At 42.4% G+C, this 17,638-nt stretch overlaps 1 protein-coding gene across 3 annotated transcripts in view; it reads right to left on the bottom strand.

Moving 5' to 3' along the window:
* Positions 1–17,638, bottom strand: part of fam49al (family with sequence similarity 49 member A, like) — a 45,784-nt gene that overhangs the window by 19,774 nt on the left and 8,372 nt on the right. Inside the window, exons 2-3 of one of the 3 annotated variants that reach the window (XM_012870908.3) lie at positions 4,966–5,059; positions 1,071–1,150 (exon numbers count right to left, since the gene is read on the bottom strand). In XM_012870908.3, the coding sequence (XP_012726362.1) occupies positions 1,071–1,140 (70 nt within the window). In that variant the 5' untranslated portion in view covers positions 1,141–1,150; positions 4,966–5,059. Of the gene's footprint in view, positions 1–1,070; positions 1,153–4,965; positions 5,060–17,638 lie in introns of those variants that run through there. The other 2 variants (XM_012870904.3, XM_012870905.3) reach the window with 2 other exon arrangements.

The raw sequence follows: 17,638 nt of genomic DNA, 5'->3' as shown, positions 1-17,638 counted from the left end.
CGAAGCTTTAAATATCGTCAAAATCCATAAGTATTTGACATTAAAGGTTCACTTAGCTATGGCTCTAAACTACATGGGTACAGCTATAACTACCAGGGCAATTAGTACCTGCTCAGGTGATCAGATACCAATGAAAACTATTTGATCTAAACATGAGCTGAGGAGATATTTTACATCAAACCAGTGACCAGCACATATTTCATGTGGATAGGCCCACCAGAGGGCTGCTTCACTGAACAGGTGAGATGGGGAAACAACTACAAGCTCTATCGCCACATTAGGATTTTAGTGATGTAGAGATGGGATTAATTCACTAAAATAAGCAAATTAAATGAAGTAGACACAGGTGACTGGGATCTGAAAGCGAGTCATCCACGTGTCTCTGCTGAATCGCTCTCTGAATACTTTTTATATCGATTGTAGGTTTGCAGTTGTATCAAAATCTGAATAACTAAAATGATATCCATAAAACTTTGCCTCTCAATAAAAAGGTCCAGGGTTTGGAGCCCAGATCAGGACTTTCTGTGTGGCATTGGCATTATTCTCTCTGAGCTCTCCCTGAGCATGTGTGGAACATTTCTGGGTACTCCAGTTTCGTCTTACATGTCTGGCCTGCTGCCTGAAACAGGCACCTGTCACCCCACCATCCCAAACAGGAAATACATGCATTTTTAATCTGATCACAGTAGTCACTGTGCATGCTTTACTTTCTTTTCTTTTTTTGTTTTTGCTAACGATATAATACCAAGGTTATCATGCCTATAGAGAGTCGTACCAGCCCATGCCTAGCCTGCTGCTGATAATAGAGAAATGCCAATGTCTAATAATGGTATCTACAGCATTATCTGTGTGAGAGTGGGACTGAAGAGCATCTGATAATGAGAAACAACACCCTTAACGACACTCCATCACACCATCAATGACTCAGCAGCTCGCATCCAAACATTTGCCCCTCCTACCCACCCCACCCCCCCCACCCCGTCCACCGACCTCCCACGGCGCCACCTTCCGCTCCACACTCACAAGTCAAGCACACAGACACGTGCACACGTACCCTGGCGCTCACTTACTTTCAAAGTCCAGGAAAAAATGCGGACAGTTCTCTAAATCCTTGCCAAGGACCTTAATGAGGTTCCCCATGGCCAGCGACCTGGACAGGAGGAAACAACAGAATGCATACAGAACCTGGCAGCCCGCGTGAAAACACACACACACACACACACACACACACACACACACACACAGCAGACACATGGAGAACGCCTCTGGCCCGTTAACCCGTCCGCATCGCTCCCCTCCGCGTCGTCTCCTCCGTCGTTCTGTTGAGGCGGCATCTCCAGAGCGGAAGCGGACATTCCAGCGATCGGTGACACTGATCACAGTTTATGGCCGATACGCTGTATCCACTTGCAGCCGGGTCTGAATCCAGCGCTGAATCATTTAGCTCACTTACTGGGAGCCACTAGAGCTGGACAGTGGTTTAAATGCATTTACATCACTATAGTAACCTAATAAAAAGCCGCCATGCACAGACTGCTCCCATCTAATGGTTTTTATAGACAGGGGTCCATTGATGCTTTCTGGAGATTTTTTTATTTTTTTTAAACCCTCGAACCAACAGGGCAGATGCCAGAGCTTAAGAAGCCACAGATTAAAATTATTAGAAGTGCAGCACTTTGCAAAAGTATTCCTGTGCAATGAACGTCCACGTTTTACCATGACAGACTCACAACGCGTATTTCACATCAGGGTTTTGTGTGATAGACCAACAAAGTAGTCCGTATGTGTGGTATCAGCTTTAGGTATCGAGAGACTTCTTTGGAGAGAGATAGAAGGTTTCCCTCATTCTTCTTTGTCCAACAATTCAAGCTCCATAGGGGCGGATGGAAAGAGTCTGTGAGCATTCATTTTAAAGTATTTTCAGGAGATTCTTGATTATATTTAAGTCTGGATTCTGACATGGCCGTTCTTAAACGTGAATATACTTTGATCCAACCCACTGCGTCGTAGCTCTGGCTGTAGATTTGGTCTTTGTCCTGCTGGACGGCAGACCAGCTGCCCTGATCTTCTGCATGCATGTGTGGGTTTTTAGCTTCATCCATTTTCTCATCAGGTCTTCCTTGATCCAATGGCCTTTTTTTTTCAACAATGGCTTCCTTCTTGCAACTCTTCCATAGACGCCAGATTCCCGGGCTGCATGACTAACGGTTGTCCTGTAAGGATCCACCTGAGCTGTGGATCTGTGAAGCTCCTCCCGAGTTACATAATTCAGCCGAGCCTGTCTGTTCAGCTGAACAGCCTTGTCTTGGTAGCCATGCTCATTCCGTGTTTGTTTGGATCGTAGCTTGCCCAGCGCTACCTGGGATATTGAAAGCTAAAGATTATTGTTTTATACCCTAACCTTGCTTTAAACAACTCTATCCCTGACCTTTCTGCTGCGTTCCTTAGTCTTCACGATGCTGTTATACTTCTCTAGTGTTGTCTAACAAAACTGGTTGGATGAATGTGAAATAGTTTTAAAGTCATGCATGTTTTAAGCAGACACTGTAGGTATTGTGTCACACTAACCCCAAACACCGGTTGTGAAAAGTGTGCTGCGATTCCAAAGGTTTCCCAAACAGATTAAGCCCGTTTGTTGGAGAACTAAGGAACCCTTTAGAACATCAGGAGGAACAGGAGAGTGTACGTGTATACTAGTTCGTATTCACTCTCACTAACCAATTACTAAGTTGTGAACCGAGCTTGGACATGTACAGTAAAAAAAAAAATCAACTCAGCTTTGTGAGTGTGATATCATTTCTTCCTATGGAACAGCAGGAGGACCTTGGCAACAGAAGCCAAGTTTTACTTCCTCTGCTGTCTTTATTTGCTACGTTAGCACTCAAGAGGGGCCTATTGGTTCCTGCGGGGAGGATTTATGGGCAGCATTAGCATGTTTAAGAGATGCCCGCGACACCGCGTGCAGAAAAAGAACAACGGCCGGCCTTGTCGTTGTTACTCAGCAAGAACGGCCGTTGCAATGCAGCGCCAGGACGCAGGCGGAAGATGTGGACGTTTGCTATCGGCTCCAGTGGTAAAAAAAAAAATATCCTTCCGCATCTACATTAGGAAAAAAGTACAGCTGGATGCAGAGTCCTGGCTGGAACATATGATCTTAGCCCCACACCTTGTACAACTTTGCCTTCTAACCCTGGAGATTTCGTGAACAGGAGAAGCTCTCGTCAGTGCGACAAGCGAGCCACGATGGAGGAGTCGCGCTGAGATTGGGACTGCGGCGTTGTACGAAGCGATGAAAACCCGGTGACGCAATGGTTTCTCTTTGTCAGAGGTAGCCTAGCGTCAGGCCGCATCCACACACACACACACACACACACACTTATCAGCGCAGATATGAGGAGCTGAGACTGGAGCAGCATGAGGTCCATGTCGAGAGCGGATGGTTGCCAGGATACTGTTGGCCTGGTAATGATGTCTGCTCGCCGCAGCTGAAGATTGAGGAAAAACGGTATCGAGCTCGCACACACGGACGCAGTCACCGCCTTGGATAGGTCTTTGAAACGAAACCGCAACTCGCTTGTGGCAGACAGGAGTGCACGACATGAGAATGAGAAAACTATAAAACCTTCTCACATGCACTCGCACCTCTGTCATCTTACCCTCTTTTGTCTGAATAGCTGCTCTTCTTCCTCAGTCACTTCTCTCCAACTCTCCTCTCCTCCGGTCTTCGTTCTCTGCGTGCCTCCCGAAAGCGTCGCAGCGAGTAAATCCCCAGTTATTCCAGCTCCCAATCCCACATTGGCTCAAGTTGCCACTCGCCGCCTCTCTGGAGATAGATGTAAACTCACGCTCTCGGTCTTTCTTCCTCCCTCTGTTTCGGGTGCGAAGTCCACTTCACACTTCTCTTTTCGGCGTCTATTTAAAGCGCCGTGGCTTTCTCTATTAGCTTCGAAGCAGATGCCACTCCGTTCTTTCTTTCTTTACTCGTGCTGTGCTTCTAAAAGGGGGATGCTCTGCAGGGTTGAGGTTTTTCACCACACTCAGACCAGACGCCGAGCTAGTGTCTTTGTATCTGACGCGTCTGTCGCCTCTCCCGTTGTTCTGGCACAGATAAACAAATTCTCTCTTTTAGTTTCTGATATCGGAATGGGTTCCTCAAGAAAAAAAAACCTCTCCTTTCAGCCTCACTTCTCCATTTCATCACTGAGCGGCGCTCTCCCGACCCCTTTGGCCTTGTTTTGTCGAAGGACATCTCTGTCAGGGGGGCCATTCATTCTTGCTGGTGGCCCTTGGGTGCAAAGCGGTCTAGTAGGGGGGAGGAGAGCCGTGGGGCCATGCATTGCATAATAGTGATTGGATCCATGACTGTTGGGAGCATTGAGGCATGGCTTTCTTGGAATCAGGAAGTGCGATCTGTAGCTTCTGGTTGCAGTTTCTCACGCACGCAAACAGACACAACGTTCACACAGCCAGTGTGAAAGTGGGGGCAAATAGCTCCTCTTATGCAACTTGGGAGCAAAGGAGAGAAACCAAACCAAGGGGCTCCTTGAGTCTCAATAAAGTCACATCTCTGCGACCACATGGGCCTGAAAAGGGGAACCTGGTTTAGACCGGGAGCCAAGCAGCTGAGCTAAGCCTTCCTGGCCCCTTTCAGCTCCCACTGAAAGAATCCTCCTGTTACAGCTCGGCAGCTGAGCAAAGACACAGCACGGACTCTCGTTGCCAAGTCTAACTTCTATTAACTCACCAATCTGAGCTTCCTCTACCCTCAGAGAGTCTTGCTGGAAACCACAAACTGCTCATAAGTAATGGAATACTTATTGGCTCGTGGATAAAACCCATTCTGCAGCTGCATTGGGTAAGCCAGATGAAGTATTTGTACACTCTCGGCTCTCGTCTATTCTCCAGCCAATTTAACTTTATTTTCTGCCGTTGCATATTTGCTCACTCGCTCCTTCATCCCCCTACCTTCTTTGCTTGTGTTTGTCCCGCTGGAACACTTCACTGCATCAACCAGGGCTTCTCAGCTCCTCACGCTGGTTACAGCATCCGCACCCAACACCTGGCAAAGACGGACAGAGGGAAAGACGATCATCATCAAATGCAACACCAAGGTGACATGACGGATGCTGCGCGGGCAGGAAGGGAGAAAACCTGTGTTTGCTACGCTGTGGCTAAACAACATCAATACATATATATATATATATATATATATATATATATGTGTGTGTGTGTGTGTGTGGAGCTAAATATGACATCATTATCAGGTGACATTCACACACTTCTCAAAGTGCAAATATTTTACAGGTTGAGGACTGTGGTATAAGACAGCTGTCAAGATTCAGTTCAATTAAATTTTTATTTATATAGCTCCAATTCACAACACATGTCATTTCAAAGCACTTTACAAAGTCAAATTCAATCAAATCATCCAGATTGGTCAAAAAGTTTCCTATCTAAGAAAACCCAGTAGATTGCATCAAGTCTCTACAAGCAGCATTCACTCCTCCTGAAAGAGCGTAGAGCCACAGGGAGAGTCGTCTGCATTGTCCATGGCTTTGCAGCAATCCCTAATACTGAGCAAGCATGAAGCGACAGTGGAGAGGAAAACTCCCCTTTAACAGGGAGGAAAACCTCCAGCAGAACCAGAACCAGTGAGAATGGTCATCTGCCTCGACCCCCTGGAAGTAAGAGAAGACAGAGCAGAGACACAAAAGGCAGAGAAGTACACATTGATCCAGGATCCAGATGATCTGCCTCCCATGGATGGTGTCACAGCTAACAGAACGTCAGACCAGCTGTACTTACTATGAACAGAAAAAAGACAGAGAGAATATACGGTTAAAAGTTGAAATAACAAACAATGCAAATTGGAGAACAGTAGGAGAACCCAGCAAAGTGAGAAAAATAGATGTTGATGTCCTCCAGCAGCCTAAGTCTATAGCAGCACAACTACAGAGATAGCTCAGGATAACCTAAGAGGTCCTCCTTTTTTGGTCCTCACTTTACATCAAAGTCCTCACTTTAGTAGTAAAATGAGCAAAACAAATTGTAAAGTAAACACACACACACACACAGACACAGACTTGCACACACTCCACCTCTCTCCCAATAGTACATACAGCATGCACCCATGCATGCATTCATACAGCCCACTTGTAAGTTCAACATACATGATGAGGACATACGCTATTAATTTCTGTGCATTGTTCATTACCTACATTTTACTCTTAATACTGACATTTCTGCTACAAGTATTCATGCATATTTGCGCACTTACCCTTATTTGTTGCTGTTCATAACTTACTCTACTGCAACTAAATCTAGACAAGTTATGTACAGTATCTCTTCTTCATGGCTTTGTATGCACTCAACATTGGCTTAGTGAGGATTTACTTGGAGCCTTAATTTTGAAATCAGGTCTATAGCTAAGTGGGTATATACGTTCACATTGGTGCAGGTCATGATGACCAGCTTGAGCGATTCACTCGGTGAAGGGTCTAGGCAGCTGAAAGAGGGGCTTGTCTTGGTGACCAATACCCTGATGGGGAGCAGACTCTAACACTGATACACTTTAGTTTAAATATACACAAGCGTCCAAGACCCTCTGGTTGGTTGACTTCAGGATCTAGTTTAAGAATGGTGATGGAAAGTTTCGCTATATTCTGTGAAGGCCAATAAACTCAGAGCTTTTAAACATTTATTAAATCAAACCTGATTTTATGAGGAACAGTAGTTCCCATGTCCTTTCCCTCTTTACATGTTAACTTACTTGTAGTAGGTGAAGACAATATGATTGCTCTGTGCTTAATTTGGTGGCAGTAATCTGGCCAGCAAAAACTTGGCCAGAAATTTCAACCATCGATTTGAGTCCTGTACTCGTTCGCAAGGTAGCTTCGATCTATCCCAGCAGTCAATAGTCAAGGGACCTCAGGGTATGCCCTGGACATGTCGCCAGGTTACCTCAGGGCAAACGGAGACCACTGGCATGAAGCAAAATATTGTCGGAGAACAGCATGCACTGGATAAAACGGGCAAATTTCACTCAGAAAGATTCCTGAGGTTATAACCAGTGGGCTTCTACCTATGAAGCAACAGAGCTAACACATACTGGCTCCAAGCTGTCAACAAACATGATCTGTTTATGCAAATGAAATGAGGTAGGTCATAATACTAAACAGCACTTTTTTTTAGCAAGCAGAAATTTGCTAAATTACGCTGAATCACAAAAAAAAGCTGCAGTCTTGTCATGCTTATCTGAGTCTAGCACTATGAGCTAAGAGCTCAGGTCATTTGGTGTAGTTGACCGGTAAAGAGAGTCTTCTATAGGTCTCTTGAAGAGGAAATGCTATTAAAGCTATAGTTCTCATAAATCAAAACGAGAACATCAACTGTGCAACTTTATTTCCAAAGTATGTGTGAAAACAATGCCTGGAAAGCAGAATGTGCATCCGTCTCTGTGCTTCTTTGAGCTGAGTCTTACCTGCTGACTGGTGTAACTATTAGCACTGCTGCTGCCGCCCTTGCATCATCGGAGCTCATCGGCAGAGAGTGCAGACTGGAGAGAGGTGGGATATTTGCAGAGGGGTTGCTAGGGAAACACAGCCTCTTATTCTCATGGCAACGAACAGTCGGGCATGGCTTGCTGCGTTGGGTACAGTGCATCGGTTGGATAACGGTTTGGTATTTTCTGTGTTCGGGGCGCTTAGAAAAGCTTCCACTCCTGGAATTCCACATGCAGTGCTTTGCAGCGGGAGCTTAACCATAACTGATCCAGGTTAAGCCCTTCATGACCGCTAATCTTCTCTGTGAATAGGTAAAATCTGCATCACTTTCAGAGGCCAAGGTGAGATCTTGATCTAAAGATTAAGGCACAGCAGGTCCCCCTGTGGACAGAGCGGAGGGGAACGTCATCTCTTAAGGGACATTTGCATGTTTCACATTTTTGTTTTCAGGAGTTATTCGAACATATGTTCAAAATCTATCATCTTCTGACAACATGCAAAGCCCGTGTTGTGGTGGTCTTTGGGACTTTAGCTTCATTTTAGTATTTCATGTCTTTTTATTCTGCTCTCTCATTCCCTGTGTGCTCTATGAGCCATTCCTCCCATCTCCTCTGTTGGAGCTGTTGCTTTTGCTATTAACGTATTCGATGTATCAAACTGAGTGCGGGTTTCCAGTTTTATCCCAACCCCAGGGCTCTTACTCCACTGATGGGAAACTATTTCCATTTCTTCTAATTAGTTAAGAGCTTCTGTTTGCTTTTTGAGCTCCAAACCTTCTGTTTGCAGTCTCAGCACTTTTTTTCATTTCAACCGTGAGCTATAGTTAGCGTCGTTGCACTTCCCATATACATTTTTATCCTTCGTGTGCAGAATAGTTTGCATCAGTGGCCTCTTTTTCTTCCACCCATCTAAAACGTTCATGCTTAAAAGAAATGTGTCTTTGTGGTGAAGTCTTCTTTTGAGTAAGGATGTGGTCCAAGGCGACTGGTAAAGACTGCATGATCATGTTAAAGCATCATAACTCTGAGAAACTTAATCAACAGGTTGGACGGGTGGACGCACTGATGAAGCTATTGCTGTATTAAGTATGTGGATGCTCCTAGTTTTTTACTCATGCAGTAAGTACTCCTGGCCCAGTGGTTCCGGGTTTAGCTGTGTCTCCTTCTCCTTCTCCTGGATGAAATTGTGGAAGGGACTTGTTTTTGTTTCTATTTCTTCTCAACCACCAGTCTTACTGGGCTTGGTTCTGCTGGAGGTTTCTTCCTGTTAAAATGGAGAATGGTATTTCCACCGTCACCACATGTTTGCCCAGGATAAAGCATTCCTGCACAGTCGCTGACTTGATGTCATTGGCTGAGCTTAACGAATAATGTGGGAAACCACAGATGATCCACTATACCATTGCTAAATCTAACTGCATTGCATAGTAATTTGGACTAATAATAAAATAATTGCACTGTGCGTACCCGGATTTGAAATCAGATTATGGCACTGGATCGTTTTAGAATGAATTGGATGAATTTGTGTCGAATGCGGACCAAACAGAACTGGACCTTTTCACCTTGCGTGAAGTTCTTTGAGATTTTTGTTGGGAAAGTATGGTCATGGATTCATCAAAAGTAAAAAATAAAATTAAATATTGCCAGTTATCCAGAAGGGAGGACCATATTCGGTCCATCAAATCCATCAATATACAGGACTGTCTCAGAAAATTAGAATATTGTGATAAAGTTCTTTATTTTCTGTAATGCAATTAAAAAACATGAAATGTCATACATTCTGGATTCATTACAAATCAACTGAAATATCGCAAGCCTTTTATTGTTTTAATATCGCTGATTATGGCGTACAGCTGAAGAAAACTCAAAAATCCTATCTCAAAATATTAGAATATTTCCTCAGACCAAGTAAAAAAAAAATTATAACAGCAAAACAAAATCAAACATTTGAAAATGTCCATTAATGCACTGAGTACTTGGTTGGGAATCCTTTTGCACAGATTACTGCATCAATGCGGCGTGGCATGGAGGCAATCAGCCTGTGGCATTGCTGAGGTGTTATGGATGCCCAGGATGCTTCAATAGCGGCCGTTAGCTCATTTGCATTGTTGGCTCTGGTGTCTTTCAGCTTCTTCTTCACAATACCCCACAAATTCTCTATGGGGTTCAGGTCAGGGGAATTGGCAGGCCAATCAAGGACAGTAATGCCATGGTCAGTACACCAGTTACTGTGAGAATCTTATGTCGTCTCTTAACCACTACCATACTTGTGATTTAGTTTACTGAACCAAGCTGAGTGTTTTTCAAGGCTCAGGAAACCCTGCAGTGTTTCGAGTTAATTAGACGATTCAAGTGATTAGTTGAATAGCCTACTAGTATACTTTTTCACGATATTCTAATATTTAGAGATAGGATATTTGGGTTTCTTCAGCTGTACGCCATAATCAGCGATATTAAAACAATAAAAGGCTTGCGATATTTAAGTTGATTTGTAATGAATCCAGAATGTATGACATTTCATGTTTTTTAATTGCATTACAGAAAATAAAGAACTTTATCACAATATTATAATTTTCTGAGACAGTCCTGTATAGTGTACAGCTTGTCTGGGCAGCAAGTGAAAAATAAAAACAATCTGCACTGTGCAGCGGCGGTATCTATGGGGTTAGAATGTATTTCTGAAGTCAGCAAAACCTAATCAGTCAGATCCCCGGAAGACTTTGATATTGACACTGCACTCATGAGCGCCATCATGAATCAGTGTCCCGTTAATCAAATATTAGGCCGCTCTGCTGTCTCCGGAGAGCAGACACCGTCAGGAGGGTCTGGTCAGCTGGAGGCGAGAAGCGATAACTGTACAGTAGCTGAAAATCCACATTTACTCTTGCTATGCGTATTTTTTTTATTCACCTCATTATGTTATTTGTTGAAAAAAGGGGAAAAAATCACTAGGAATGTACTTTTTTGATCCCATCTGTAGTTGAGTCTTTCCACTCCAGCCACCATTGATCTTGAAGCTCCTCTTTCATGCATCCTGCTTAATCCACCTGCTCCTCGCGCACCTGTTGGACCCGTTCTGATCCTCCGCCCTCGTCAGCATATTCTCTTCTAAAGATAGAGACGATGGCAGGGGGCAGTGGCTGTGTCATGGATGAGGCCAGCGCTATAGTCAGTTGTTTTACCATGTAGTGGGATTTCTTTGAACAAGTTGCTGATATTTTGGGAACTTAAAGGGTGATTACATAGGGAAGCTCAGGTTAGTTTGACAGAAAGGAAAGGAAGAAAAAAAAAACAGTATGTGTGACAAAGAGTGAGTTTCTGTATTAGCATGGGAGCTAACGCTGTCAAATGCAGCTAACCCATCACTGCTAATGGCATCCTACAGCCATCTGGCCTCCAGCCAAAGACACACTTGCACACTGATAAGCAACTCAAACAAACATCCTGAAGAAATGTTGGAGATGCCTGCCACTTACAGTGTTGCTCTGTGTTTTACCGAAATGTCTTTCCAAATCTGATTTAGACCAAATAATATCAGCTTTAGTCTTTAAAGCCCAAAAAGGAATCCAGAATCTTCCTTTATAACATTAGAGCAACGAAAATACATTTTTTGACTGGTCTCTGTGAGCTTTAGTTCGAACAGCCAGCATAATCATATTTGTATAGCATGGTTAGTTCACTTACTAATAGTGAGGCATTTATTTTGAAGTATTAAACTTTATTTTGAAAGTCCAAATACTCCCCCTGTTGGTTTAAATTCATAGGAAATTGGAATATTCCAACAATTTAGCGCATATGTGAGATTTATTTTAAAGGGTCAACAGATTTTGTTTTAATGCCAAATTTTCAATAATCTATTCCATTAAATGTTGAGGCTTTTATTTTTCAAAGAGTGTTTGTAAAATTAAATCTGTAACTCCAAATGGTTAACCTTGATGAAAAGCTAAAAAAAACGATTTTCCTCATGTTTGCGTTCCTTTCTTTTGCAAAGTGGAGCCTACTAATATAATAAACTAATCTGTGAAACATGAGGTTTCAATTTTTAAGAAAAATATCTAGAAAATCTTATTATGAAAGTCCAAATTACTGGTTCCAACTAGATATCTGAAGGTCAGCGAGTATAAGGTTGTGTCTCATATTTCAAAGAGTAATTGTGAGCTTTATTTCAAAAGGTGAAAAAAAAAATAACTTTACTTCATGACTGAAAATGTAGAACTTGCTTTGCAGGTATGGATCCTATGAAATATTTAGGCTTTTATTTTGAAAGGAGCCTACATTTTATTTCGAAAACCCAAATTGCTAACTTGGTTGACAACTGTGAGCTAAAAGGTAACTAAAACCAACCATTCATAAATGAATTAGCTTATGTTTAAAAATACTGTAAAAGATTTTGCAGTGGCTTAAGCAACGAAGGATCCTTCTTTTCTTTTAATTTCATCTTCGAAAGACCAAGACTGTTATTTTGAAGAGCACACATGAGCTTTACTGTGAAAGTTTCAGCGTTGTCCTGTTGGGGAGCAATAAATGTGACTGTCTCTCAATGAAGGAAAGGGAAGGAGGGTAAAGGAGATGGTAACGAAAGGCGAAGCCTACGATGCTCCTGCACCGCCCCTCCCCCTTTATTCTGCCTTCCTCTCAGCCACACACACACACACACACACACACACACACACACACACACACACACACAAACACACATGCACGGTCCAGAGCCATGCATGCATGGTGCCTCCTTAAAGGGCGATTGCAAATCAGCATTGAGTCTGTGCTGCGAAGCTGACAAAGAAAAGAGGAGAGGATGCCGCGAGAGACTGAGAGAGACGTCGTGGCATGTTTAAATGCAAAAGCCCGTTGCTCTGTAGTCATTTTTCCAAGCAAACTATAAACTGGCTTAACAGTTGGAGGAGGGTTATGGTTTAAATATATGCACGGATGCCATCATTAAGTACATGAATCCATATTTGTTTTTGTTTTTTTGCAGCATTCTTTTTCTTAGGCTCATAGGCGATTATTGGAAAAATAACAAAAGTGTAATGTGTTATCTTTTTTTTTTTCTCACCTGAGGTAAAATATATGCTTTTTTTCTTAATCTAACCATGAATATTTGAATACCGCGATATGGCTTGGGGGCTTTTAGAACCTTGGGAAAGCAGAAGCACTGCTATAGATTTCAGATTTAATCGTGCTTGAGCTGTCAGAGGCTAGCCGGATGTGCAGGAGCTCCTTCTATCTCTATCTGAGATGTGGGATGTTGCTCATTAGCGTCTATCTAAGAGAACGCACATGGCTCCTATGGTTCTGCAGGGGCTAGGAGGGGGTTCGCGATACAGTCGCGCTTTTATCGTTAAACACCGTTTCCCAGAAGCCCCGCTATCTGTAAACAAAGACAGACGAGATGTACGTCTCTGCAGGCAAGCTGCTCTTTGTCCTTGATGGGATGCTTACACATTGTTTTATACGGGTCAGGGAATGACTGCATGTGTGAGGGCCTTTATGGACTCAATTAAATGCAATGGGACGAAAACAAAAGGACATTTGAGTTGATTTGAAGCGACGGATTGGTCCAAATGCTTTCACGTGTGTCTGATTTAACCCAAATTAAAGACAAATGTATTTTTAATTTAGTCAGTGTTTGCATTAAGCATGACCTGGATTGAGATTTTTTTTTAAGCATACAGCCAAGACTCACTGTACTTACACAACATTTTTAAATAAAAACGGATGGGACAATCTAACAGCTTTTTATTAGAATGAAAATAATCTAGTTGTTCCCGCTATTGCTTAGATAATACAAAACACTAAATATTGGTGTTTTACAGAAGTTATAGACACCTTTTTGTATGTTTTTTATATTTATTATATAGATTTTAGCAACATTGTTGTCATATTCTTTTTTTTTTTTTTTTACCTTACGCTGCAGGTTATTAAATAGAAGGGATCAGCATTTTAAGCAACAATGCCAGTATTTCCCAGTAGCTACTTGATTTTTTTCTGAATATTCAAATTTAGCGGATGTGCTAATCCTGGTAAAATTAAATATTAGTAATTTCTTTACTGATGCATTATCGGTGAAGCTGATCGTTGTTGGGGTGGGTTGGAGGGGTGAACCTTTTAAGGTTTGAGCGTACAAAGCGGAGAGAAATACTGTTATCGCCTTGTATTGCGACAAGCAGTTAGCATCCAAATAATGATCAAATCCCACAGATTATCCACATGGCAGCAGGAACATGTTTAACTCGTGTGTGATATGATTCCTGGGTCTGAGATCGAACATCCAGGACAAATCAAAGGCAGCAAAAGACAACAAAAATTCTAAAGTGCAATGCTACTGATAATGTTTAGGTGCTGGATCCAAAATATGTCTGACTGAGAAATTTAGTAGGTGAAATGAAGGAAGGAAGGAAGGAAGGAAGGAAGGAAGGAAGGAAGGAAGGAAGGAAGGAAGGAAGGAAGGAAGGAAGGAAGGAAGGAAGGAAGGAAGGATCAACAGTGATTTTTGTTGATTGAACTAGAAAATGAAAATATAGGGGTGCATATTAGTAGTGTGGAAAAACACATGCTGGTGTGAGAAGCAGAAAACAGAAACAAAGTTAAACCTAATGGAATACAACTTAAAAATATTTAAGGAAAAGAGAAGCCCCTCCTTAAATAAAGACATAAATGTACAGCATTAGACTGCATATGATGGGTACTCTACATGAACAGTGCCTGTAAACTAATTTCTCGACGTATTTGTGCGTTCACAAACTCACGACAGTCCATCTTGTACCGCTCCCATCTCTACTGTTCTGGGCCAAACTAAAAACGGGTCAACCCAATCATGTTGCTGTATTATGGTTTAAGGCGGGACATACAGCTGTTATGAAAGCAATCGTTGCCAAGCCCACAGCAGAACCAACATGGCAGCACAGGAGGACGCACGCGTAGCTGCTGCTATCATCTGTTTTGTAAGAATCCATGATTTCTTCTTTGAAAGCAAGAAGCGCCTTTACCAGCACAACTTGTTGTGCTATCTCATGACGTCTGCTGAATTTGATACCGTGATTGGCTTAAACCAACCTTTGGTATGCAGACACTAGGGGTCGCTTCACCCAATCAGCTCAGAAAGTTCTACTGCAAAGCCCTCCTTTCCCCTAATGGATTGGATGAAAGCAGACACATATTGATAATGTGCAGAATGGAGAGTGGTACACATTATCAATCTGGCTTGCTAGGTAAACTCTATATTCCACAGCTACATACAAACATAAATAAACATTTGTTTACATCCCAGCAGCTGTTAGACCTTAAAACTTGTTCACTGCAAACACGAATAGAGTTTACATCCCTGCTGTTATTACAGTTTTTTTTTTTGTAAATACTCTGTTGGTGTTTTGCATGCATAAAAATAAATATATGTTTTGCAAAAAGAAAAATGTATTTACTCTACTCAGTTGCACACTTAAAAAAATTAGTTTATGCCATTTTAGCAGCTAATAACTGTACAATATTCTTCTTCTGTAACGCTGCCCTTTCTGTACAGTCTCTTCTATAATTTTTTGTTTTTAATTTTTGTTTTTCTTTGTGTGTGTGTGTGTGTATGCAAGCTCCATTTGCCGGTCACTCTGCTGCTGGTACACCTGAATTTAACCCCCTCTGGGACAATAAAATATATTTCTATTCTATTCCATTCTATTCTATTCCCCACGAACCAAATAAAGTGCAGAACTGGGCCATATTGTGTGTTTAAATCCGCAGTCAGCAATCCACGACCACAAAGGAAGAGGGAATGAGTTTACCCCTGACCCGGGTGCAACCAGCAGTCTATATTCAGCTCTGTGCACTGAAGCCCACCAGAGAGAGCTAGCCTGTCCTTTACGGAGGCGATGCTCCATCACACGTCTGACATGGCAGAGGATGCAGTGTTAGACCAATCCCTGCCCCGCTGGGAGGAGAAGAATAGCAGCGGCAGCACCTTCAAACACCTACAATTGGCTTCAGTGGAAGGTACAGCTGATCGGGGGGTGAGAATGGACTGAAAACGGACGAAGTCAATCCCTGTGAGAAAGTGTAACATCCTGGCTGTTATTCAGGTTTATTCCGGTCTAATTATGTATTTTCTATCCCTGTTGTGCTTTGGTCCTTTTGATGGACAATAGGAATGGGAGCTCACTAGATGAGGGCCTATAGTGATTAAGAAATAAATTAACAAAAAAATTTAAACAGCAGAAAATAATACTTCTTAAAAAAAAAAACAAAGAAAGAAAAACTGGTATTGTCTCACAAGCCTGATCAAACATGAAAAGAATGGGGAGGTGCCAGCATCCTGGTGTGTCCATGGCTTGCTAGGTTCTGGCATGCGTACATGCAGAAACACAAAAACTCCCCCGTTGTCTTAACTTCACAGAGTTGCATCATTAAGAGAATGTGGCTCAGAGCCACTACTGAGCACATTCACACAGTGAAACCTACACATGGACTGATGAAGAACTGTAAGGAGAACGGCTACGCTACGCTATGCCTGTCACTACAGAGCTTCTGTAAGCTGACTGAGAACTTGTGCATAGCTTGGAATGAAGAAAAGACTAAAGAGTCCACGCGTGACATGACATGGTCATTAAATGAATAACGCACACGGAAATAGAATATCGATTCTGGACTTTAAAGAACATTCTCCACATCTGTCATAAGACTACTGTATGATGAGGACCAATCTGGAAACCACGCAGCCCGTGGATTTATGTCTCTGCTTCATCTTCATCAATTCTAATACATAATACTGCAAACCTGACTTGGATGAGGAATAAGGGATATTTCTGCTATGATGGTATGTTGAAAAACGTAGACTGGTGCTTACTGGACTATAAAGCCACTCAGTAACGACTGCAGATATTTGCCATAGGCATGTACAAAAAAAAGATCCTGATCTCACATTACACATCAACAACCTGCAGACCCTAAATGTAGGTTCCTAAGTCTCTCATCTTCTGCTCTGATCAACACACAGCTAGATGTAATCTTCTATTGGGGAGGGACCATTTGCATCTAATACGTTTCTCTTTTTAAAAAAACATTTTTTTAGACATGTTTTTTAGACACAAAGATCAGAGATTTAATATGTAGAGAGAATCTCAACACACAATGCAGGCAAAAACCCATAACAGACGTTATAGATACAAGTAAAAATCCTTTTTCATTGTATGAAATAATCATTTGACGGTCAGCAAAGCATGATGTAGAACAGGTCTTCATTTTTAGCCATTTTGTTGTCGTGGTGATATGCTTGGGTTGACATTCTGGAAGAACCATCCTCACTGTTTTGACCGTGGGAATAAAGGTCATTTTGGAATACATGCCACCGTTTTATCAGCCAATTCGTGCGGTGAAGTCCTCCTGTACCCTTATCAGACAAACTGCCCCAAAGTGGGATGGCTCCACCTCTGTGCTTGTCTGTGGAGAAAACGTGCTTCAGGTCATATTCCTCTGGATTTCTCTTCAGATCTAGCGGGTCAAGCTGATGCCAAAGAGCTCAGTCTCATCTGTCCACTGCACTATCTTCCAAGAAGTCTCTTGATTATTTACAAATTCAATGGCAAACTTCAGGCAGAACCCATACATGTGCTTTCTAGAGCAGGGGGCTCCAGGATCTCTACCCAGCACAGCATAATGTGCTAAAATATTGGTTTCTCGATTAACTGGGGTCCCAACTGCTTTTAAATCGAGCCCTTTCTGTGTGGCTGAGAGCTGATCCCTCACATTTCTCATCATCACCCTCACACGGGAAAGGTCCTGCATTGATCTCCAGATTGAAGGCCATTGATATTCATCTCATCTAGTTCCAAATAATCCCAGCAACAGCTGTCACCAGGCAGATGGTTTTATGGACCAGTCCAGACTCTGATGAAGCTACTATCCTGTCCTTGTGCTCCTTGGGTCTTACACGTGGTGATGGTTAGGTTGGGAGGGAAGAAACTGAATCTATGGACAGGATATTCTGTCTCTCAAGATTACTGTAATTATACAATGAAGATGATAGACAAGTAATTTCTTTGTGAGTAAATTTACAAACCGGCTGTAGATCAAGAGATGATCTGTGGTCTAACTCACTGAAAACCAGTTGCAGAGCAACAAATCTTCCTCTCCTCCCACTCTGCTCAC

This window comes from Fundulus heteroclitus, chromosome 13, assembly GCF_011125445.2.
Source record: "Fundulus heteroclitus isolate FHET01 chromosome 13, MU-UCD_Fhet_4.1, whole genome shotgun sequence".
NCBI lineage: Eukaryota > Metazoa > Chordata > Actinopteri > Cyprinodontiformes > Fundulidae > Fundulus > Fundulus heteroclitus.
The sequence above is the reverse complement of the archived record's forward strand: the minus strand, read 5'-3'. Positions and strand labels throughout refer to the sequence as shown.